The sequence below is a fragment of the Stomoxys calcitrans genome, chromosome 3 (assembly GCF_963082655.1).
Source record: "Stomoxys calcitrans chromosome 3, idStoCalc2.1, whole genome shotgun sequence".
NCBI lineage: Eukaryota > Metazoa > Arthropoda > Insecta > Diptera > Muscidae > Stomoxys > Stomoxys calcitrans.
This window is the reverse complement of record NC_081554.1, coordinates 41,028,699-41,053,388: the sequence shown is the minus strand read 5'-3', so window position 1 is coordinate 41,053,388 and position 24,690 is coordinate 41,028,699. Positions and strand designations below refer to the sequence as shown.

The 24,690-nt window shown below is 33.5% G+C and overlaps 1 protein-coding gene across 1 annotated transcript; it reads right to left on the bottom strand.

Moving 5' to 3' along the window:
• Positions 1 to 4,496: 4,496 nt before the first annotated feature.
• Positions 4,497 to 18,429, bottom strand: LOC131995972 (uncharacterized). Its single transcript, XM_059365333.1, has 3 exons — positions 18,337 to 18,429; positions 7,894 to 8,013; positions 4,497 to 4,791 (listed from the first exon to the last, which is right to left on the bottom strand). The coding sequence occupies exons 1-3, from the start codon at positions 18,386 to 18,388 to the stop codon at positions 4,589 to 4,591; spliced, it is 375 nt and encodes a 124-aa protein (XP_059221316.1). The 5' UTR covers positions 18,389 to 18,429; the 3' UTR covers positions 4,497 to 4,588.
• Between the last annotated feature and the right edge of the window lie 6,261 nt (positions 18,430 to 24,690).

The window sequence follows — 24,690 nt, the reverse complement described above, 5'->3', positions numbered from 1 at the left end:
AAAAATTCATTCCAATCGGATAAGAATTGTGCCCTCTAGAGGCTCAAGAAGTCAAGACCCAAGATCGGTTTATATGGCAGCTATATCAGGTTATGAACCGATTTAAACCATACTTGGCACAGTTGTTGGGTATCATAACAAAACACGTCGTGCGAAATTCCATTTCAATCGGATAAGAATTGCGCCCTCTAGAGGCTTAAGAAGTCAAGACCCAAGATCGGTTTATATAGCAGCTATATCAGGTTATGAACCGATTTCAACCGTACTTGGCACAGTTGTTGGATATAATAACAAAACACGTCGTGCAAAATTTCATTTCAATCGGATAAGAATTGCGCACTCTAGAGGCTCAAGAAGTCAAGACCCAAGATCGGTTTATATGGCAGCTATATCAGGTTATGAACCGATTTGAACCATACTTGGCACAGTTGTTGAATATCATAACAAAACACTTCGTGCGAAATTCCATTTCAATCGGATAAGAATTGCGCCCTCTAGAGGCTCAAGAAGTCAAGACCCAAGATCGGTTTATATGGCAGCTATATCAGGTTATGGACCGATTTAAACCATACTTGGCACAGTTGTTGGATATCATAAAAAAAACACGCCGTACAAAATTTCATTCCAATCGGATAAGAATTGCGCACGCTAGAGGCTCAAGAAGTCAAGACCCAAGATCGGTTTATATGGCAGCTATATCAAAACATGGACCGATATGGCCCATTTACAATACCAACCGACCTACACTAATAAGAAGTATTTGTGCAAAATTTCAAGCGGCTAGCTTTACTCCTTCGGAAGTTAGCGTGCTTTCGACAGACAGACGGACGGACGGACGGACGGACGGACGGACAGACGGACGGACATGGCTAGATCGACATAAAATGTCACGACGATCAAGAATATATATACTTTATGGGGTCTCAGACGAATATTTCGAGTAGTTACAAACAGAATGACGAAATTAGTATACCCCCCATCTTATTGTGGAGGGTATAAAAACTGTGAAGATTGCAAAACTAATGAAGTTACAGAACTTGCAAACTCACGTTGGTTTTTTTGTATTTTCTGGATATGAATTATGCGTTTTTGACGCAATACTGTATAGTTTTTAAGGAAACTGAAAAGAGTATTGCTTCGTCCAGCACCATTACGGAAAGAGATTTTCTTCACGAATCCAACGGTGTCCTCAAAATTTTGAAATTTGCAAAACTGAAGATGTGGCAGCGGTTTCAAACTCACCTTGATTTTTTTTAGCATTTTTCGGATATTAATTATGCGATTTTGAGCTTGTTTTTTGAAGAAAAAACATAGGAGTTGCACTAATCCGAATTTTTTGCCATAATCTTCAATACTGTATACTCAACTCGAAAAAATTTTTCGCATCAAAAATTGCTAAAAAAATGCAAAAAAAAATAAAATGTGAAATTTTAAGTAATTTTGTTAATTGTTCGAATCTTCTTCGAATTTCGAATTGCGAAATGCTGGAAAATTTTCGAAATTCGAAAAAATTAAGGAGTTACAGCGTTTTTGGTCTTGAAAACGACCTTGAATTTTTACGCCCAAAAAAAAATTGGTTTTAGCAATGTTTTTCACAGAAAACTTTACAGTATGGCTTCATCCAGCACCTCTACGGAGAGAGTTTTTCCTCACGAATCCAACGGTGTCTAAAAAACTGTGAAGATTGCAAAACTAATGAAGTTACAGAACTTGCAAACTCACGTTGGTTTTTTTGTATTTTCTAAATATGAATTATGCGTTTTTGACGCAATACTGTATTGTTTTTAAGGAAACTGAAAAGAGTATTGCTTCGTCCAGCACCATTACGGAAAGAGATTTTCTTCACGAATCCAACGGTGTCCTCAAAATTTTGAAATTCGCAAAACTGAAGATGTGGCAGCGGTTTCAAACTCACCTTGATTTTTTTTAGCATTTTTCGAATATTAATTATGCGATTTTGAGCTTGTTTTTTGAAGAAAAAACATAGGAGTTGCACTAATCCGAATTTTTTGCCATAATCTTCAATACTGTATACTCAACTCGAAAAATTTTTTCGCATCAAAAATTGCTAAAAAACGGTGTCTAAAAAACTGTGAAGATTGCAAAACTAATGAAGTTACAGAACTTGCAAACTCACGTTGGTTTTTTTGTATTTTCTAAATATGAATTATGCGTTTTTGACGCAATACTGTATTGTTTTAAGGAAACTGAAAAGAGTATTGCTTCGTCCAGCACCATTACGGAAAGAGATTTTCTTCACGAATCCAACGGTGTCCTCAAAATTTTGAAATTCGCAAAACTGAAGATGTGGCAGCGGTTTCAAACTCACCTTGATTTTTTTTAGCATTTTTCGAATATTAATTATGCGATTTTGAGCTTGTTTTTTGAAGAAAAAACATAGGAGTTGCACTAATCCGAATTTTTTGCCATAATCTTCAATACTGTATACTCAACTCGAAAAATTTTTTCGCATCAAAAATTGCAAAATTTGCTAAAAAAAATGCAAAAAAAAATAAAATGTGAAATTTTAAGTAATTTTGTTAATTGTTCGAATCTTCTTCGAATTTCGAATTGCGAAATGCTGGAAAATTTTCGAAATTCGAAAAAATTAAGGAGTTACAGCGTTTTTGGTCTTGAAAACGACCTTGAATTTTTACGCCCAAAAACAATTGGTTTTAGCAATGTTTTTCACAGAAAACTTTACAGTATGGCTTCATCCAGCACCTCTACGGAGAGAGTTTTTCCTCACGAATCCAACGGTGTCTAAAAAACTGTGAAGATTGCAAAACTAATGAAGTTACAGAACTTGCAAACTCACGTTGGTTTTTTTGTATTTTCTGGATATGAATTATGCGTTTTTGACGCAATACTGTATAGTTTTTAAGGAAACTGAAAAGAGTATTGCTTCGTCCAGCACCATTACGGAAAGAGATTTTCTTCACGAATCCAACGGTGTCCTCAAAATTTTGAAATTTGCAAAACTGAAGATGTGGCAGCGGTTTCAAACTCACCTTGATTTTTTTTAGCATTTTTCGGATATTAATTATGCGATTTTGAGCTTGTTTTTTGAAGAAAAAACATAGGAGTTGCACTAATCCGAATTTTTTGCCATAATCTTCAATACTGTATACTCAACTCAAAAAATTTTTTCGCATCAAAAATTGCAAATTTTCATAAGGGGTTAGCCTTTGCTAAAAAAATGCAAAAAAAAATAAAATGTGAAATTTTAAGTAATTTTGTTAATTGTTCGAATCTTCTTCGAATTTCGAATTGCGAAATGCTGGAAAAAATTAAGGAGTTACAGCGTTTTTGGTCTTGAAAACGACCTTGAATTTTTACGCCCAAAAAAAATTGGTTTTAGCAATGTTTTTCACAGAAAACTTTACAGTATGGCTTCATCCAGCACCTCTACGGAGAGAGTTTTTCCTCACGAATCCAACGTTGTTTAAAAAACTGTGAAGATTGCAAAACTAATGAAGTTACAGAACTTGCAAACTCACGTTGGTTTTTTTGTATTTTCTGGATATGAATTATGCGTTTTTGACGCAATACTGTATAGTTTTTAAGGAAACTGAAAAGAGTATTGCTTCGTCCAGCACCATTACGGGAAGAAAAACATAGGAGTTGCACTAATCCCAATTTTTTGCCATAATCTTCAATTCTGTATACTCAACTCGAAAAATTTTTTCGCATCAAAAATTGCAAATTTTCATAAGGGGTTAGCCTTTGCTAAAAAATTCAAAAAAAATAAAATGTGAATTTTTAAGAAATTCTGTTTATTGTACGAATCTTCTTCGAATTTCAAACTGCGGAATGCTGGAAAATTTTTGAAATTCAAAAAAATGAAGGAATTACAGCGCTTTTGGCTTTGAAAACGATCTTGAATTTTTCCGGCCAAAAAAATTGCTTTTGTCGATGGTTTTCACAGAAATCTTTACAGTACTGCTTCATCCAGCACATCTACTGAAAGCGACTTTCCTCACAAATCCAACGGTGTCTAAAGTTTGCAAAACTATGGAAAAAAGCAATGTTGTTTTTTTTTTTGTTGAATTTTTTGGAACGAATTATGCGATTTTGAAGCAATACTCTTATCTGATTCCTTGATAACTTTAGAGTATTGCTTCAAAATCGCATAATTCATTCCAAAAAATTCCAAAAGAAAAACAACGTGAATTTGCAATTGCTGTAACTTCCAACGTCCTGGGATATTTCTCTTCAGAGCTATAGACTACCAGAAGCACATTCAAAGAAAACTGGAATCTGTGAGTGTATCTCTGTCCTTTTTTTACATCCTACATACATTAGCTTTATTTGGTGACTTTTTGTATACCTTCGGCCTTACTCCCAAAATGGAGCCTTAATTGAGTTCCAACATCAATTCGGTCCGATTCGGTTTAAAAATCTTATATAGCTTGATAACTTTAACTGTTAAACTTAAAATCCCCCCATGAAATACACATGTATATTGTGTTGTACTAAACGCTTTATTGTTTTTTGTTTTTCTTCAAACAATGAGTTTTTAGCGCGTGCGTTAAATTTAGTTTAATACTTAATTCTTCTTAAAAGTTATTCATTAAAACAGTTTTAATTAATTCATTATATAACGAATGAATAAAACTACTGGTATCAGCAGCATAGACAATGCAAGGGCTGGACTTGAATTGCATTTTGGTTCCGTACATATTTCACAAACAACATTTCGTGTGCCCTCTGGAATGATGACATCACTACAAGCGGCGATGGTGTCTGATTTTACTGAGCAGCCTTTTTGTTTTTTGGTGACATCACCATCTGCAAAAGAAAAGAAAAAAGGCGGTTAATTAATGATAATTTAAGAATGAAAAATATATCATTATATTGTAATAAAAATATAAATAAAATATCATTTTATTTGGTCTTGTAGTTCATTACAGTAACCGGCAGTTCACTTCAGCTCACTGAACTAGTTCGTTCAGTTAACACTTTCACGTAAACGTTATTTGTTTTTAGAAAGAAAGCGGCCAATGGATTTTCATTCTGGACTATTGAACGCAATTAAGTCTATATATTATTTTAATACTAGCCGAACCTGGCCCGCTCCGCTGCGCCTTCTTTAACTCTGTAATTTCTTTTTAGGGTGGGGACACTTAGCCCTGAATGCGGATATCGAATTCGTGCCATTGTAGCCTATGACGTTGAACGCGTTTCGATCCTAGCGAGAACATCGGACATAGCGGTGGTTGGCAACATTTGCGAGGTACAATGCCATGCATGATCATTTAAAAAAATTCTCCCTAAGAGGTGTCGCACTGCGCGACGGACTCGACTATGAAAAAAGGTCTCTTATCATTGAGTTTAAACTTGAATCGGAAAGCACTCATTGATGTGTGAGAAGTTTGCCCCAGCTTGATTCCTGGTGTTTTTAAAATTTTTTTGTTTTCTACTCTCAAATACCTTTCATTTGAGTCCCTTATTGTCATAACAGGTCAAATAACCCATTTGACATACAGGGTGGCTGATGAAAGCCGCTACCAAAAAAAAATGTAATAACTTTTTTTCTATTTAATAATAATAATTTAATAATTAATTTAATTAATTAATTAATTAATTTAATTAATAATAATTTAATAATTAATTTAATAATTTAATTTAACATGAATAAAAGAAAAATGTATTCCATACACCGAAAAAAAAATGTAGCAATATTCATCATTGTAGCAATATTCATCAGCCACCCTGTATATATATATGATGAAAAGCGCCATCTTAACATGAACGCAAATTTTAGTGTCATATTCGTAATCTACTCCAAAATACCTTTCATTTGAGTCCCATTTAGCCATGCTCTGCTAATATGCCCATTTGGGGGTATTCGGGGGTCGGCGACCTCCCATTACTTGAACCCAATGTTTAATCTACTGCCTAATTCTTTTCTCATTTGAGTCCCAGATTAACATGAACTTCGAATATCTGTTTAGAGGAGTTTTGGGGTTGGGGGCCCACTGGGTACTTGGGCCCAAATATTAATACCATATTAGTTTTCTGGTCTCCAATACCTTTCATTTGATATCCTTGTTGTGCCCATCAGACCACTTTCGGATATGGGTGGCGTTTTTGGGTAAGGGTGAGGGTGCGCCTCACCCAATATCTAAAAATTATATAGCCTATGTTTCCTTTTAGGCAAACGTAAACAATCTATGAAAATTGTAAGAAAATCGGTTCAGCCAAGTATCATGTAGTCATAATGGGTCTATGGCGTTTTTGAGGGTGGCGTGACCCCCTGTAATTCGCTCTAATTTTGCATGCCAGATTCGATATCTACTCCCGAATACCTTTCATTTGAGCCCTATATTGAAATGAACATCCAATATGTCTGTTTGGGGGACTTTTCGCGTTGGGGCGGCCCGATGGGTAGAATAATTGCGCTTTGTAGGGGCTCAAGTAGCATTATGGAGCATTATGGAGATCGGTTTATATGGGAGATGTATCAGGCTATAGATCGATTCAGACCATATTGGACATGTATGCTGAAGGTTATGGGAGAAGCCGTTGTACAAAATTTCAGCCAAATTCGATAAGAATTGAGCCCTCTAGAGGCCTAAGAAGTCAAGATCCCAGATCAGTTTATATGGCAGCTATATCAGGTTATGCGCCGATTTTTACCATACTTAGCAACAAACACTTTATGTAAAATCGGATGAGAATTGCTCTAGAGACCTAAGAAATTAAGATCTAAGATCGGTTTATATGGCAGCTATATCAGGTTATGACACGATTCAAACCATACTGAGCACAGTTGTTGGAAGTCAAAACAAAAACACTTCATGCAAAATTTCAGCCAAATCGGATGAGAATTGCGCCCTGTAGTGATGCAAGAAGTCAAGATCAAGGCAGCTTTATCAAAACATGGACCGATATGGCCTATTTGCAATCCCAACCAACCTACAATGATAAAAAGTGTTTGGGAAAAATTTCAAGCGCCTAGCTTAACTCCTTTGTGCTTTCGACAGACGGACGGACATGGCTAGATCGACTTAAAATGTCATGATGATCAAGAATATGCATACTTTATGGGGTCTCACAGGTATATTTCAAGGTGTTATAAACGGAATGACGAAATTAGTACACCCCCATCCTATTGTGGAGGGTATAAAAATAATCAGCAAATTGGTTTTCTATTTCGAACTAACTCTATTGTTCGAAATTCATTCGAACGGAATCTATAGTTACCTAGATAACGATATTATGACTAGAGTAATATTGAAAATATCCCTTAGTGATTGGGAGGATTTAGAGTCTAATGGGTTAATGGTTTTTTGATTAGGTGAAGTGAATATTAATGATATATTATGGTTGCCATAGACAATGTGTATGTTATGGCTGTCGTAAATAATGTGGGTTATATAATGATAGATAAGCATCCCTTTATGGGATAAGTAGTCTAGTACGATTTGTTAGAATAGAATGTAAGAAAACTTTAAATAAAAGAAATCAGTGTTTCATCAACGTTCAAAGCGTTCGCGCCTGCCTCAATTTTTAATCATCTTTCGTTCATTATATGCAGCAATATGAGCATTCTACAAATCAGAAAATTTTGTTACGTCTAAGCATTGGTTCAATGTTCAATGTTCGCTTTTCGCTAACGAAATCCGATTTTCAAAAAGGAAATCATAAATGAAAATGACAATTTTTTCGAAAGAATTGTTGTTTTTCCTGTAAGGGAATATATGTATCTACAAATAGAAATATTTTAAATTGTAACTTTCAACAAGAGTTGTTGCAATAGAAAGTGTGCAAAATGGATGCGAAAAGTGAATATAGTACTGGGCTTAATGAATAAAAGTGTTAAAGTTGTAAATTAGATTAGGTTGGAAAGAGGATGCGGATATTTATCGGCCCCTTGCTGTAAATTACCTTGGTATTTCATTGTGTAGCAGGCAAAAACATCGCCGGTATTTGGGCAAGTAATGACTTGTGTAGTGGACTCATCATTGCAGTCGTCTCCCCCACATTGGTAACAATCCAGTGCAAAAACTGTAATAAAAAAATAAATAAAAAAAATTTAAAATATTTTTAAGGGATTTCATTAATTTGTTTTTGATTTAAGTAAACAAATTTAATGTTTAAAAAAGTTGTAGTGCTAATTCAAATAAAACACTATAACGAGTTAGTTAAAGGAAAGGTAAACCGTTCAGCGCCAAATCAATTTTCCTATCTAATCGTTTTGGAGAATACAGATATCAAGTTAAAGCTCATTAAGTTCGGCCGGGAAGAATCTTAAATACCCTCTACCATGGATAGCATGACAAGTTTTTTTTATGAGTTTTTGAAATACAGAATACGTTTTTGAACGAAACTCTATTACGGTATGGCCCGATATGAATCATCCTTGCCATGGCTGTTAGACCAAAAACCACTTCCAAACTACTTCAGCAAAATCGGATAATCATTGAGTTCGAAAGAGGCTCAAGAAAATAAATCCTACTGATTGGATTAGATAAGAACTGCATTTACCAGTAAACACATTCATTCCAAGTCTGGTAAAATTGTGCCTTCTACACGCTCAAGAATTCAAACTGGGAGATCAGTTTATATGGGAGCAATGGAAGGTTTTGAACCAAACCTAGAATGGATGTTGGAAGTTGTAACAAAACATCATGTGCGAAATTTTTTATGGGGCAATAATTGCGTCAGCTCACAAAATCAATTGGGAGGATCGGAAATATATAGGAAGAAAAAAAATACTTTTTTGGAAAACATATTTAAAATTAATAACGAGTTTAGATCGTTATTAACAAACCATGTAGATGAAATAGGGCATCATATTCAATTCTAAACTAGGGGTAATACCATCCGACATACTTACAATAGAGGAATACGAACTTATGGATTAAGTGGAATCATATCTATATACTAATATATCCGCAAAATTCAGACATAAATTAGGTATTTTGACCCTCCACATTGATAGATTCTTGAATGAAACATTTGCTGAAATTTTAATAGAACCGATTTCGAACAAATTCAACAGATCACTAGCCATAAATGATAAATCTTTTCTAATACATAATAATAAAACTTATAATACAGATTTTTACGAATATAAAAAATTGCGTAAAATACAAGATAGTTGTACCAAAATATTGTAAAAAATTAAGAACCAATTTGTAAAACGAATCCTTCAATTGGAGAAGAAGAAGTAATTTACCCTGGATTATTAGCATTAAAGAATTTTTATAGCAAAATTGAAAATAATTGTAAAACTACTGTTAACTTTGGAAAAATGAAAACTTTCTTGAAAAAAATCAAAAACTGTCATGTAAAACCGAGCAATCATCTTATGAAAACTTTAAGATCAATATCGGAGTGATAATTATTTTAGAAAATTTTATGCTAAAAAGGAACGAAAATAATCTACATAAGAATGAACAAGATAATTTACATATTGTCTGCCTCGGAGCCTCGAACTTACGACCATCCCAATGTTCACAATATAAAGAACACACACACACATTAATAAATGTATGGGTGTATGGTCTCTTGCATATCGGCATATGCAACACTTCCGCAACATTCAAAGTCAATTTACAAATTATTCAATTTTAAGTGTCATTGTCCGAACGACACAATTGTAATGTGCAATTGCAACAGTTTTGCAACGACCCAAATTGACCAAATTAAGTCTTGGGAATTATATCACTTCTATTACAGGAGACAGGCGATAGGTATATACCCAAAAGGTATTTACCCGGTAAATTGGGTACATTGGGTAAATATCCGGGTATTTACCCATTTATACCCAAAAGCTTAGTATTTATAATTTTGCAGATATCTTGGGTTTTAAAAAATTTTTCAAAAAATTTTTTATGATTTCGCATTCTTTGTATATAAACCTTGCCTTCTGATCTCATAAAATCGGATTTTTGTTATATATAGCCGCTATATAGACATATCTCCAGACTTAAGGTCTTGAAGCAATAAATTGTTAATTTTTCATCCGATTTCGAAATTTGGCACAGTGAGTTCTGGTAGACCCCTACCCACGTTCGGTTCAGATCGGACTATATTTGGATATAGTTGCCCTATAGACAGACCAACCGTTCTCCCGATATAGGGTATTAAGGCCATAAAATATCCATTATTACCCGAATTCGATGAAATGAAATTTGGCACTGTGTGTTCTGCTAGACCCCTACCCATTCCTGTCAAATGTGAAACAGATCGGACTATATTTGGATATAGCTGCCATATATATCGATCTCCCGATATAGTGTAATGCGCCTATAAAAGGAACAATTTTCAACATATTTCGATGAAATGGGGCACAGCGAGTTCCAATACTCCTCTAAACCTTTTTGGAGAATATCGTCCAGATCGACACATATTTGGATACAGATGCCATATAGACTGATCTCCCTATATAGAGTACTGAGCCCATAAAAAGAGCATTTTTCATCCGATTTGGATGGAATTTGAAAACCCATCCATTACCCATTACAATGAACAATCTTAATTTGCACAATCCATATTGACCCATTGATAATTGATTTGAAATCACTTTGATAGTGTCAATGTAAATATTGAATGGTCATCTTTTTCACTGGATCAAGTCAATCAATTCCCGATAATTTTGTTAAGCCGAAATAGCCCAATTTCGCTCATTCATTCTTTACTTATTAGTATAAATAAGACAGATGAAAAACATTATAATCAGTTATCATTTTAAGCCATAATTGTGTACTTTAAATATACACAATTAAATAAAGCGTTTGAACAAAACTCAAAAAAGGGGTCGTTTTATTTTTTTATTTCTAGCTTTATTCCTTCGAATGTTTGCGTGCTTTCGACAGACGGACGGACATGTATAGATAGATTTAAAATATCATGACGATCAGGTATATTATTCTGAACAGGGTCTGTGACGCATATCTCGAGGTGTTGCAAACGGAATGACGAAATAAGTATACCTCCATCCTATGGTGAAGGGTATAAAAATACTCAAAGAGGGTATTTCCCACATACAGTCACATTTTCATTTTGGGCATCGCTGATGTAGGCAAACGATGTTACACGAAGAATCATTGAAGCGAACTAACATCGAAATGAGCAGCATGACTTTTATTCACATGACTTATGAGACTTTGCCGAGTGCTATTGCGGAGTTGGTTTGACTGAGTTTGTTTTAACATCACATTTTTTGGGTATAACACAAATCAAAACCAAAAGTCCGGAGGTGGCAACTGTATAATACCCTACACCTATCCTATGAATACAAAGTGGAAGCTATATCCAATTCTGAACCAATTTTGATTGACCTCGACGGATGTTTTCAGATGGGTTATTTAATCATCCGAATCAAATGTCAAGCAAATATGTTCAAACTGTAATAACTACGGTTGACAAATGACAACATAATTGCAAATTAACCAAAAATCTGACGAGCACATATATGGGAGATATATCTAAATCTTAATAATTCTTAAATAATGTGGTAGTTGTCAAGGAAAGCGTTGTACACGGTATTGGCAAGATTTATATATATATATATATATATATATATATATATATATATATATACATATATATATATATATATATATATATATATATATATATATATTGATAAATCTTGCCAATACCGTGTACAACGCTTTCCTTGACAACTACCACATTATTTATATATATATATATATATATATATATATATATATATATATATATATATATATATATATATATATATATATATATATATATATATATATATATATATATATATACATATATATATATACATATATATATATATATATGAGAGATATATCTAAATCTAAACCCATGTTAATGAAATTCGCCAGTAATGTCGAGAGTTAAGAGAAAATCCTTCGCTTCGCTGTAACTTCCTTAGTTTTGAAAGCTTTTGTATTTTTCTGACACTGTTGAATTTGTGAGGAAAGTCGCTATCCGTAGTGGTGCTGCATGAAGATAAAATGTAGTGTTTTCTGTGAAAAACATCGCTAAAACCAAATTTTTTTGGGCGTAAAAATTCAAGGACGTATATAAGGCCAAAACGCTGTAACTCCTTAATTTTTTTTTGAATTTCGAAAAATTTCCACAGTTCGAATTTCGAAGAAGATTCGTACAATAAACAGAATTACTTGAAATTTTACATTTTATTTTTTTCCATATTTTTAGCAAAGGCTAACCCCTTATGAAAATTTGCAATTTTTGATGCGAAATAATTTTTCGAGTTGAGTATACAGTATTGAATATAATGGCAAAAAATTCAGTTTAATGCAACTCCTATGTTTTTTCTTCAAAAAAAAAAGGTCCAAATCGCATAAGTAATATCCGAAAAATGCTAAAGACAATCAAGGTAAGTTCGAAACTGCTGTTACATCATTTGTTTTGCGAATTTGAAAACTCCGGGGACACCGTTAGATTCATGGGGAAAATCTCTTTCCGTAATGGTGCTGGACTAAGCAATACTCTTTTCTGTTTCCTTGAAAACTTTGAAAAAACCCAATTTGAGTTTCCAATTGCTCTAACTTCCTTAGTTTTGAAAGCTCTTGAAATTTTTCAGACACCGTTGAATTCGTGAGTAAAATTTCTTTCTGTAGAGGTGCTGGATGAAGCAATACTGTTAAGTTTTCTGTGAAAAACTTCGCAAAAATCAATTTATTTTGGGCGTAAAAATTCAAGGTTGTTTTTAAAGTCAAAAATGCTGTTACTCCTTAATTTTTTCGAATTTCAAAAATTTTTTTTTGCATTTTTTTTAGCAAAGGCTAACCCCTGATAAAAATTTGCAATTTTTGATGAAAAAAATTTTTTGAGTTGAGTATACAGTATTGATGACAATGGCAAAAAAATTCGGTTTAATGCAACCCCTATGTTTTTTCTTCAAAAAACAAGCTCAAAATCGCATAATTAATATCCGAAAATTGCTAAAAAGATCAAGTTGAGTTTAAAATTGCTGTAACATCATTTGTTTTGCGAAATTGAAAATTCCGGGGACAACGTTGGATTCATGAGGAAAATCTCTTTCCGTAATGGTGCTGGACTAAGCAATACTCTTTTCTGTTCCTTGAAAACTTAAAAATATTACTTCAAAATTGCATATTTTATTCTAAAAAATTAAAAAAAAAAAAACAATTTGAGTTTGCAATTGCTCTAACTTCCTTAGTTTTGAAAGCTTTGGAATTTTTTCAGACACCGTTGAATTCGTGAGTAAAATTCCTTTCCGTAGAGGTGCTGGAAGAAGCAATACTGTAAAGTTTTCCGTGAAAAACATAGCGAAAATCAATTTTTTTTTGGGCTTAAAAATTCAAGGTCGTTTTCAAAGTCAAAAATGCTGTAACTCCTTAATTTTTCGAATTTCAAAAATTTTCCAGCATTCTGCAGTTCCAAATTCGTAGAAGATTCGTACAATAAACAGAATTACTTAAAAATTCACATTTTATTTTTTTTTGCATTTTTGAGTTGAGTATGCAGTATTGAAGTTAATGGCAAAAAATTCGAATTAGTGCAACTCCTATGTTTTTTCTCCAAAAAACAAGCTCAAAATTATAATTAATATCAAAAAAATGCTAAAAAAATCAAGGTGAGTTTGAAACCGCTGCAACATCTTCAGTTTTGCGAATTTCAAAATTCTGAGGACACTGTTGGATTTGCGAAGAAAATATCTTTCGTAATGGTTTGTCCAGCAACACTCTTTTCTGTGTTTTTGAAAACTTTTGCACTATTGCTTTGAAATCGCATAATTCATTCCAAAAAATTAAAAAAAAACAACGTGAGTTTGCAATTGCTGTAACTTCCTTTGTTTTGCGAACTTCAGATTTTGTTAGACATCGTTGGATTCGTAAGGAAAGTTTTTTTTCGTGGATGTGCTCGATGAAGCAATGCTGTAAAGTTTTCTATAAAAAACTTTGCAAAAACCTATGTTTTTTGGGCATAAAAATTCAAGGTCATTACCGCGCACAACAACGCCGTAACTCCTTAATTTTTTCGAATTTCAAAAATTTTCCACCATTTCACAATTCGAAATTCCAAGAAGATTCATATAATGAACAGAAATACATAAAAATTAAAATTTTTTATTTTTTGCATTTTTTTAGCAAAGGCTAACCCCTTATGAAAATTTGCAATTTTTGATGCGAAAAAAAATTTTCGTGTTGTGTATACAGGATTGAAGATAATGACAAAAATTTCCGATTGGTGCAACCCCTATATTTTTTTTCTTTAAAAAACAAGCTCAAATTCGCATAATTATTTTCCGAAAAATCCTAAAAAATCAAGTTGAGTTTGAAATTGCTGTAACATTTTCTGTTTTGAGAATTTCAAAATTCCGAGGACATCGTTGGATTTGCGAAGAAAATTTCTTTCCATAATGGTGCTGGACGAAGCAATACTCTTTTCAGTTTCCTTGAAATCTTTTGGACTATGGCTTCAAAATTGCATAATTCATATTTAAACGAGCAAATATGTTCAAACTGTGATTAATACGATTGTTGAATGCTTTGGTGCCTTATTATCAACGAATTAGCCTATTTTTAAGATACAATCTTCAATTCCTAAACTGAAATGTATTATAAAACCAGTATTTTCATCAGCCAGCTGGCAACTCCATTTCCCTTTTCTTTATGCTTTGGACCGAGGTGTCTTGTATGCTATGGCAGCGATCCCCGACCCCAGCGAATTTGAACTCATTTGTTGTCTCTATTCATTCGGCATTGGCATAAGTAAGTATTGTCTTGCTGGGTTTTACATGGTGGCGTGTGTCCCCTGTGGTGAAGGAAAGGAACCTGAGTTCTACTCGGTCATCTGTGAACCTTAGCTCCAAAAATAAGACTTAGCCATAAGCTGAGTTTGTGAACAACGGTTGACAAATGATAACATTATTGCAAATTAGACAAAATATGACGAACATATATATGGGAGCTATATCTAAATCTGAACCGATTTCGACCAAGGTCTATAAATATTGTGGTAATCGTCTTAGTTAGTCGCCAAGGAAAGCGTTTTGCAAAATTTTGGCACGATTGGTCAATAAGGGCGCTTGGAGTCGCTCTTGGAGTGAAAATCGGGTGATATACATATATGTCAGCTATATCTAAGACTGGACCGATTTCTATGAAATTCACCAGTAATGTCGAGAGTCATAAAAACTTCTTCATGCCAAATTTAGAGAGAATCGGTTCACAATTGAGCACTTTATTGCAATATTTCTCAAAATCGGACGAACATATATGTGGGAGCTATATCAAAATCTAAACCCATTTTTACCAATCTTCTCAGATATTGTGGCAGTCGTCGAGGAAAGAGTTGTGCACAATTTTGGCAATATTGGTCAATAATGCTCTTGCGCTTGCTCTAGGAGTTATAATCGGAATATATATATATATATATATATATATATATATATATATATATATATATATATATATATATATATATATATATATATATATATATATATATATATATATATATATATATATGTATATATATATGAGAGCTATATCTAAATCTGAACCGATTTCTATGAAATTCCCGAGTAATGTCGGGAGAGAAAATCCTTACTGCCAAATTTCGAGGCAATAGGTTAACAAATGAACTTTTTATTGCATCATTATTGGAAATCGGACGAATATATATTATATGGGAGCTATATCCAAATCTGAACCGATTTTTCCAATTTCTATAGGCTTCGTCTCTAAATTTGAAGACAATGGGATGAAAACTGCGACCTGTAGTTTTTACACAAATTAACATGGACAAACATACTGACAGTCGGACAGACAGACGGACAGATAGACGATCATAGTTTAAATTAGAAAGTGATTCTGAGTCGATCAGTATACTTATCAATGGGTCTCTCTCTTTTCCTTTTGGGTGTTACAAACAGATGCACTAATAGTAGTGGTGCAGGGTATAAAAATGGCCCGCTTGCAGTTCCCTGCTATACTCATCAATGAGTCTAGCTCTTCTCCTTCATTGCATTGCAAACAGATGCACAAAATTATAATAAACTGTATTATAGTGGTGGTGTAGGGTACAAAAACATTAATCATCCCTCGATTTACGGTAACTGTTGATCCAACCTAATTTTCGAAAAAGTGAGGTCCAATGACCCTGCCGGACAATAAACCGTACAATCAGTCACACATTTAGGATTGAGGGGCTTCTCAACGATAACTCTTGGGTTTTCCCAGCCACAGATGGAACAATTTTGGTTGATGTGGGCTTTCCACTGTGAATCACAAACATAGCACAAGCCTTAACTTTTCGAACGTGATCGATGGTGATGGATATGTAGGATTTTCCCAATAGAACCATACATCTTTTAACTTGTTTCTTATAAAATTTCATGCGGAAATTTTCCACAAAAATTGAAATGTTAAAATTTAATTGATATGTCATATCTACTGACATGGAACAAAAAAGCCAACCAACACGTTTTCCTACTGTGGTACAGGGTATTATAACTTAGTGAATTAGTTTGTAACACCCATTGATAAGTATACCGATCGATACAGAATCGCTTTCTGATTCGATTTAGCTATGTCCGTTTGTCTGTCTGTCCGCCTGTCCATGTTAATTTGAGTATAAACTACAAGTCGCAATTTTCTTACGATCGTCTTAAAATTTGGTACGTGAATTTTTTCGGCCTAGGGACGCAGCCTATTGAAATTGGAAAAAATCGGTTCAGATTTGGATATAGCTCCCATATATTGTATATGTTCGTCCGATTTGAAGTAATGCTGCCATAAAATGGTCATTTCTTAACCATTTCTCTTGAAATTTTGTAGGAAAGATTTTCTCTTGACACTCGATATTACTGGTGAATTTCATAGAAATCGGTTGAGATTTAGATATAGCTCCCATATATATGTTCGTCCGATTTGCAGTAATAATGCAATAAAATGATAATTTGTTAACCGATTCTTTTGAAATATGGCAGAAAGGACTTTCTTTTGACTCTCGACAGTAGTGGTGAATTTCATAGAAATCGGTTCAGATTTGGATATAGCTCCCATATATATGTTCGTCCGATTTTCACTCCTAGAGCCACTGCAAGCGCATTTATTGATCAATCTTTCCAAAATGTTGTACAACGCTTTCCTCGACGACTCCCACAAAGTCCATAAAGTTTGGTGGAATTTGTTTCAGATTTAGATATAACTCTTATATATATATATATATATATATATATATATATATATATATATATATATATATATATATATATATATATATATATATATATATATATATATATATATATATATATATATATATATATATATATATATATATATATATATATATATATATATATATATATATATATATATCGCCCGATTTTCACTTCAAGAGCCCCTGCAAGAGCATTTATTGACCAAACTTGCCAAAACTTTATACAAAGCTTTCCTTGATGACTATCACAATATCCATAAAGTTTAGTCTAAATCGGTTCAGATTTATATATAGCTCCCATCTATATGTTCGTCTGATTTTGAAAAATATAACATTAAAGTGCTAATTTGGAAAACGATTTTCCCGAAATTAGGCAGGAAGGATTTTCTTGTGACCCTTAAAATTGCTGAGGAATTTCGTAGATATAGCTGCCATATATGTATATCGCCCGATTTTCACTTCTTTGGTCACTGCAAGCGCATTTATTGACCAATCTTGCCAAAATTGTGCACAACGCTTTCCTCGATGACTGCCACAATATCGAAGAAGTTTGGTCAAAATCGATTTTGATTTAGATGTAGCTCCCATATATATGTTCGCAAGATTTTGGGTAATTTGTAGTCACTTGCCAACCGAATTTATTACATTTTGAAGACATTTGCTTTGCTCGAATTTTGATACGGGTATTTTAATAACCCATCTGAAAAAATCCACCGAGGTCCATCAATGTTGGTTCGGAAATAGATATAGTTTCACTTTGTATTTATGGGGTAGGTGTAGGGTATTATACAGTCGGCACCGCCCGACTTTTACCTTTCCTTACTGGTTTTTCATAGTTTTTGGTGTGAGTAATACTCTCTTTCATCACTTTAACTTTAACACTTAATCACTCCATATTTTTAAAATCAGTTTTCCTTCACTGTTAGGGTTATGACTAATTGCCCAGCTAAACACTTTACGTGTGTTGTAAAAATATTTGTTAATATCACGATATGATGAATTCAAATCAGTCTTTATCATGTTCCTGCATTGGTGTTATCTTGAAAGTTAAATTAATTATGTAATGATAACACCAAATATGGCTTCAAATAGGAACCTCTGCCAAGCACTATTGATTTGTTCTCAGATTTCTTTTAGTTCTTCCTATTTTTATCAATTCACCTTTTGAATTTACCAAAACCGCTACAAGTGCTATGAATAACAGGAACCTCATTTTAATTGTCTAACTTTTAAATTTATCGCGCTTTAACTCTATGTGCGTCTGAAATGTCACCAGTTTATGGATTGACAGACCGTTTAATACTGTTTCAAACATTTTTGCTTTGACATTTACTTAGTCTATCAATAGAGTTTTAACTTTAAAAGGTCTAATCTGATGTGACCAGATAAGATATCTTCAAATAACATTCATAGGTGTGATTGTATGAAACATCACTACAATACATGGGTATTTGTTTCACACACACTTTATTGGTCATGTGCATTTTTGGCCAAAGTCGAACGTCATACTTTTGTCCTTACACAAGCAAGTATATGGACAACAATTTGACCGATTAATGTAGGTATTGATGTTTTGAAAATATCTTCAAACCACGTGATAATAATTTTTGATACAAAATATTTTTACTTTTTTATATATCACGAATATGTGGTGATTGATTAAAAAACAGCTGAAGTTGGAAACATTTTAATTTCATGATTAAAAATGTATATGGGGGCATATCTCAGCGGGGCCGAATTATATATATTAGGGTGTACCAGAAAACAAAAAGGATTTTCTTTTGAAACGCATATCCTCCAGTTTTATACCCTTCACCATAGGGTGGGGGTATACTAATTTCATCATTGATTGCAACACATCGAAATATCCATTTCCAGACCCTACAAAGTATATATATTTCGGATCGTCGTAAAATTCTAAGACGATTAACGATGCCCGTGTGTCTTCGAAAATTGAAATATTGAGCTGAAATTTGGCATAGATGCGTCTTTTTGCTGCACGCAGGTTAATTTCTGGAACAGGCTAAATCGTACCATATTTGGATATAGCTGACATATAGACCGATCTGACAGTTAAGGGTCTGAAGCCCATAATAGCTTTATTTATTACTTTATATCGCTGAAATGTGAAAATTTAGTTGTTTTTAACATCCTGACATCCGACCCAAATATGGTTCAGATCGGAATATATTTAGATATAGCTGCCGTATAGAACGATCTGCCGATAAAGGGTCTAATGCCCATAAATGCTTTATTTTAATCGGATTTCGCAAATATGGCTCAGATCGGACCATATTTAGATATTGCTACCCTATAGACCGATCTCCCGATAAAGGGTCTGATGCCCATAAAAGTATTATTTATTACCCGATTTCGCTGAAATTTGAAACAGTGGGTTATTTTAAGCTTCCTGACATCTGACATAAATATTATTTAGATTTATCCAATTTCGCTGAAATTTAATGAAATTGAAATTTAATGAAATTTACTTTAAACAGTGGGTTATTTTAAGCCTCCTGACATCTGACATAAATATGGCTTGTATCGGATTATATTTAGATATAGCTGCTATATTGACCGATCTCCCGATAGAGGGTCTAATGGCCATAAATGCTTTATTTTTTATCCGATTTCGTAAAAATTTTAAACAAAGAGTAGCTTTAGTCCGCCCTATATCGGACCCAATTATGGTTCAGATCGGACTATATTTGGATATAGCTGTCATATAGACTGATCTCCCGATAAAGGGTCTGAAGCCCATAAAAGCTTTATTTATTACCCCATTTCGCTGAAATTTGAAACAGTGAGTTGTTTTGAGCCTCCCGATATCCGACCTTAATATGGTTCAGATCGGACTATATTAAGATATAGCTGTCATATAGACCGATCTGTCGTTAAAGGGCCTGAAGCCCATAAAAGCTTTATTTTTTATTCGATTTTGCTGGAATTGAAATTGTAGTAGTGAGTTGTTTTAAGCCTCCCGACATTCGCCCCAAATATGGCCAAAAAGTAATTGCGGATTTTTTAAAATAAAGTAAATGCATTTTTAATAAAATTTAGAATGAACTTTAATCAAATATACTTTTTTACGCTTTTTTTCTAAAGCAAGCTGAAAGTAACAGCTGATAATTGACAGAAGAAAGAATGCAATTACAGAGTCACAAGCTGTGAAAAAATTTGTCAACGCCGACTATATGAAAAATCCACAATTACTTTTTGGGCAACCCAATAGCTATATAAGCTGTCGTATTCAGCGATCTTCGAATTTGGGGCCTTAATCCCATAAAAAGCAGATTTATTGTTTGAAAATGTTACTTCTATATGAGTTTTTGGTACCTGAATAAAATATCATCGAGACCAGCTCCTATTAAGACATAACTACGTATATATTGGGTTGCCCAAAAAGTAATTGCGGATTTTTCATATAGTCGGCGTTGACAAATTTTTTCACAGCTTGTGACTCTGTAATTGCATTCTTTCTTCTGTCAGTTATCAGCCGTTACTTTTAGCTTGCTTTAGAAAAAAAAATGTAAAAAAAGTATATTTGATGTAATTCATTCTAAGTTTTATTAAAAATGCATTAACTTTCTTTTAAAAAATCCACAATTACTTTTTGGGCAACCCAATAGTAGTGGGGTTATAATAAAATAGGATGATTATCATATCTTTGTTTAATTTGGTCCACATCGATCCAGATTTGGTTAAGGGTGCCATATAGAGAGAACTCTCGATTTAAAGTCTTGGCCCAATAAAAAGCGCATTTATTATCCGATTTCCTTGAATTTGGCGCAGCGACTTATGTAATGCTTTTCGACATCCGTGTTCTTTATGGTTTAGATCGGTTTTTATTTGGATATAGCTGCCAAAAAGACCAATATTTTGTTCTATAAAATTGAACAGTGACTTATATTTATTAGACCACTCAATGTCCGAGCCGAATTTTTGGGTACATAAGTTATACAATATTCGCCTGATTGTGAGGAAAGGGGGTTTTCATATATACCCGAGTTGGTGGGTATCAAAAGTACGGCCCGGTCGAACTTAATGCTTTTGAAATGAATTATGCGATTTTAAAGCGATAGTCCAAAAGTTTTCAAGGAAACAGAAAGAGTATTGCTTCGTCCAGTACCATTACGGAAAGAGATTTTCTTCGCGAATCCAGAATTTTGAAATTCACTAAACAAAAGATGTTACAGCAATTTGAAGTTACAGCAATTTAAAATTCACCTTTATTTTTGGGATTTTCCATAAATTAATTTACGATGTTAAGCTTGTTTTTTAAGGAAAAAACAAAAACATAGGAGTTGCACTAATCCGAATGTTTGCTATTACCTTTAATACTGTATACTCAACTCGAAAATTTTTTTCACATTGAAAACTGCAAATATTCATAAGGGGTTAGCCTTTGCTAAAAAAATTCTAAAAATATAAAATGTGAATTTTTAAGTTATTCTGTTTATTGTACGAATGTTTTTTGAATCTCGAACTGCGGAATGCGGAATGGAAATTTTTCGAAATTCGAAAAAATGAAGGAGTTACAGCGTTTTTGGCCCTGAAAACGACTTTGAAAAAAATTGATTTTTGCGATGTTTTTTACAGAAAACTCTACAGCATTCCATCATCCAGCATCACTTCTAAAGGTGATTTTCCTCACAAATCTAACGGTATCTAAAAAATCTGAAGTTAGCAAAACTATAGAAGTTACAGCAATTGCAAACTCACCTTTGTTTTTTTTTAATTTTTGGAATGAATTATGCAATTTTGGGGCAATACTCTAACGTTTCCAAGGAATAGCTTCGTCCAGCATCACTACTTAAAGAGATTTTCTTCGCGAAGCCTACGGTGTCCTCAGAATTTTGAAGTTCGCAAAACAAAAGATGTTACAGCAGTTTCAAACTCACCTTGAATTTTTTAGCATCTTTCCAATATTAATTATGCGATTTTGAGCTTGTTTTTTAAAGAAAAAACATAGGAGTTGCACTAATCCGAATTTTTTGCGATTATCTTCGATACTGTATACTCAACTCGAAAAATTTCTTCTCATCCAAAATTGCAAATTTTTCATAAGGGGTTAGACTTTGCTAAAAAAAATGCAAAAAATATAAAATGTGAATTTTTAAGTAATTCTGTTTGTTGTATGAATCTTTTTCGAATTTCAAACTGCGGAATGCAGGAAAATTTATGAAATTGGGAAAAATTAAGGAGTTACAGGGTTGTTGGCCTCGATAATGACCTTGAATTCTTACGCCCAAAAAATTTGGGTTTTGCGATGATTTTTACAGAAAACTTTACAGTACTGCTTCATCTATCACCACTAAGGAAAGTGATTATCCTCACGAATCCTACGGTGTCTGAAAAATTCTAAAGCTTGCAAAACTAAGCAAGTTACAGCAATTGGAAACTCACGTTGGTTTTTTTTTTAATTTTTTGGAATGAATTATGCGATTTTGAAGCAATATTCTAAAGTTTTCAATGAAACAGAAAAGAGTATTGCTTCGTCCATCACCATTGAGGAAAGAGATTTTCTTTGCGAATCTAACGGTGTCCTCGGAATTTTGAAATTCGCAAAACACAAGATTTTACAGCAATTTCAGAATCACCTTGATTTTTTTTGGCATTTTTCGGACATTAATTATGCGATTTTGAGCTTGTTTTTTTAAGAGAAAAAAACTTAGGAATTGCACTAATCCGAATTTTTTGCGATTATCTTCGATACTGTATACTCAACTCAAAAAAATTTTTCGCATCAAAAATTGAAAATTTTCCTAAGGGGTTGTTAGCCTTTGCTAAAAAAATTAAAAAAAAATATATAAAATGTGAATTTTTAAGTAATTCTGTTTGTTGTATGAATCTTCTTGGAATTTCGAATTGTGGGATGCTGGAAAATTTTTCGAAATTCGAAAAAATTAAGGAGTTACAGCGTTTTTGCCTTTGAAAGTGTCCTTGAATTTTGACGCCCAAAAAATGGATTTTGCGGTGATTTTTACAGAAAACTTTACAGTATTGCTTCATCCATCACTACGGAAAGCGATATTCCTCATAAATCCAACGGTGTCCAAAAAATTCAAAAGTTTGGAAAACTTAGGAATTTATTATTTTTTTTTTTTTTAATTTTTGTACCCTAAACCTATACTGTGGTACAGTATTATAACTTAGTGCATTTGTTTGTAACACCCAGAAGGAAGAGAGATAGACCCATTGATAAGTATACCGATCGACTCAGAATCACTTTCCGATTCGATTTAGCTATGCCCATCTGTCTGTCTGTCCGTTTGTCCATGTTAATTTGGGTACAAAGTAGAGGTTGCAATTTTCATCCGATCGTCTTAAAATTTGTTACAGGCATGTTTTTCTGCCTACAGACGAAGATCATTGAAGTTGGAAAAATCGGTTCAGATTTAGATATAGCTTTCATATATATGTTCGTCTGATTTACAGTCATAATGCAATAAAATAGTCATTTGTTAACTGATTCTCTCGAAATTTAACAGGAAGGATTTTCTTCTTTTTTCCCGCCCCTCCTGGCTACGTCCCTGATTCCATATATAATTCTCCCGATTTAAACTTCTAAGGGCGAAATTACTACAATTTTCAATGGATTTGCATGAAATTTGGTTTTGAATGTCGTATTACTCACATTCAATATAATTTCATTATAGTTTTCTATGCCGATTCAGATATGTAAGTAATTTTGTATATCCACCACCATAGGATGGGGATATACTAATCTAGTCATTCCGTTTCCTTTCGTCTTGACATTCTCAGTCGATCTAGCCCTGTTCGTCTGTCGAAATCACGATAGTGGTCGAACCTGTAAAGCAAGCCGCTTGAAATTTGGCATATATACTAAATATTGATGTAAATTGTTGGGGATTGCAAATGGGCCATATCGGTTCAGATTTGGATACAGGTTCCGTATAAAGCGATTTCCCGATTTGACTTCTTGAGCCCCTGGATGCAGCAATTTTTGTCCGATTTGGCTGAAATTTCGCATGAAGTGTTCTGTTATGACTTCCAAAAACTTTGCTAAGTATGACCAAAATCGGTCTATAATCTGATATAGCTCCCATATAAACCGATCTCCCGATTTTACTTTTTAAGCCCCTGGAAACCGCAATTTTTGTCCGATTTGGCTGAAATTTTGCATGTAGAGGATATATAAGATTCGGGCCGGCCGAATTTAGCACGTTGTCACATGTGAGCAAATAAATTTTGATTTATGTTTTTGGGTTACTTAAGGAAGAAACAAAACTTCGCATAAATCGATCCGCCGATTTATCAGTATATATATAATAATACTTAGCAAGCATTATCTCTGTACCGTAGGGTATTACAATGTCGTCTTTGTTCGACTTTATTATACCCTCCACCATAGGATGGGGGTATACCAATTTCGTCATTCTGTTTGTAACACCTCGAAATATGGGTCTAAGACCCCATAAAGGATGGGTTGCCCAAAAAGTAATTGCGGATTTTTCATATAGTCGGCGTTGACAAATTTTTTCACAGCTTGTG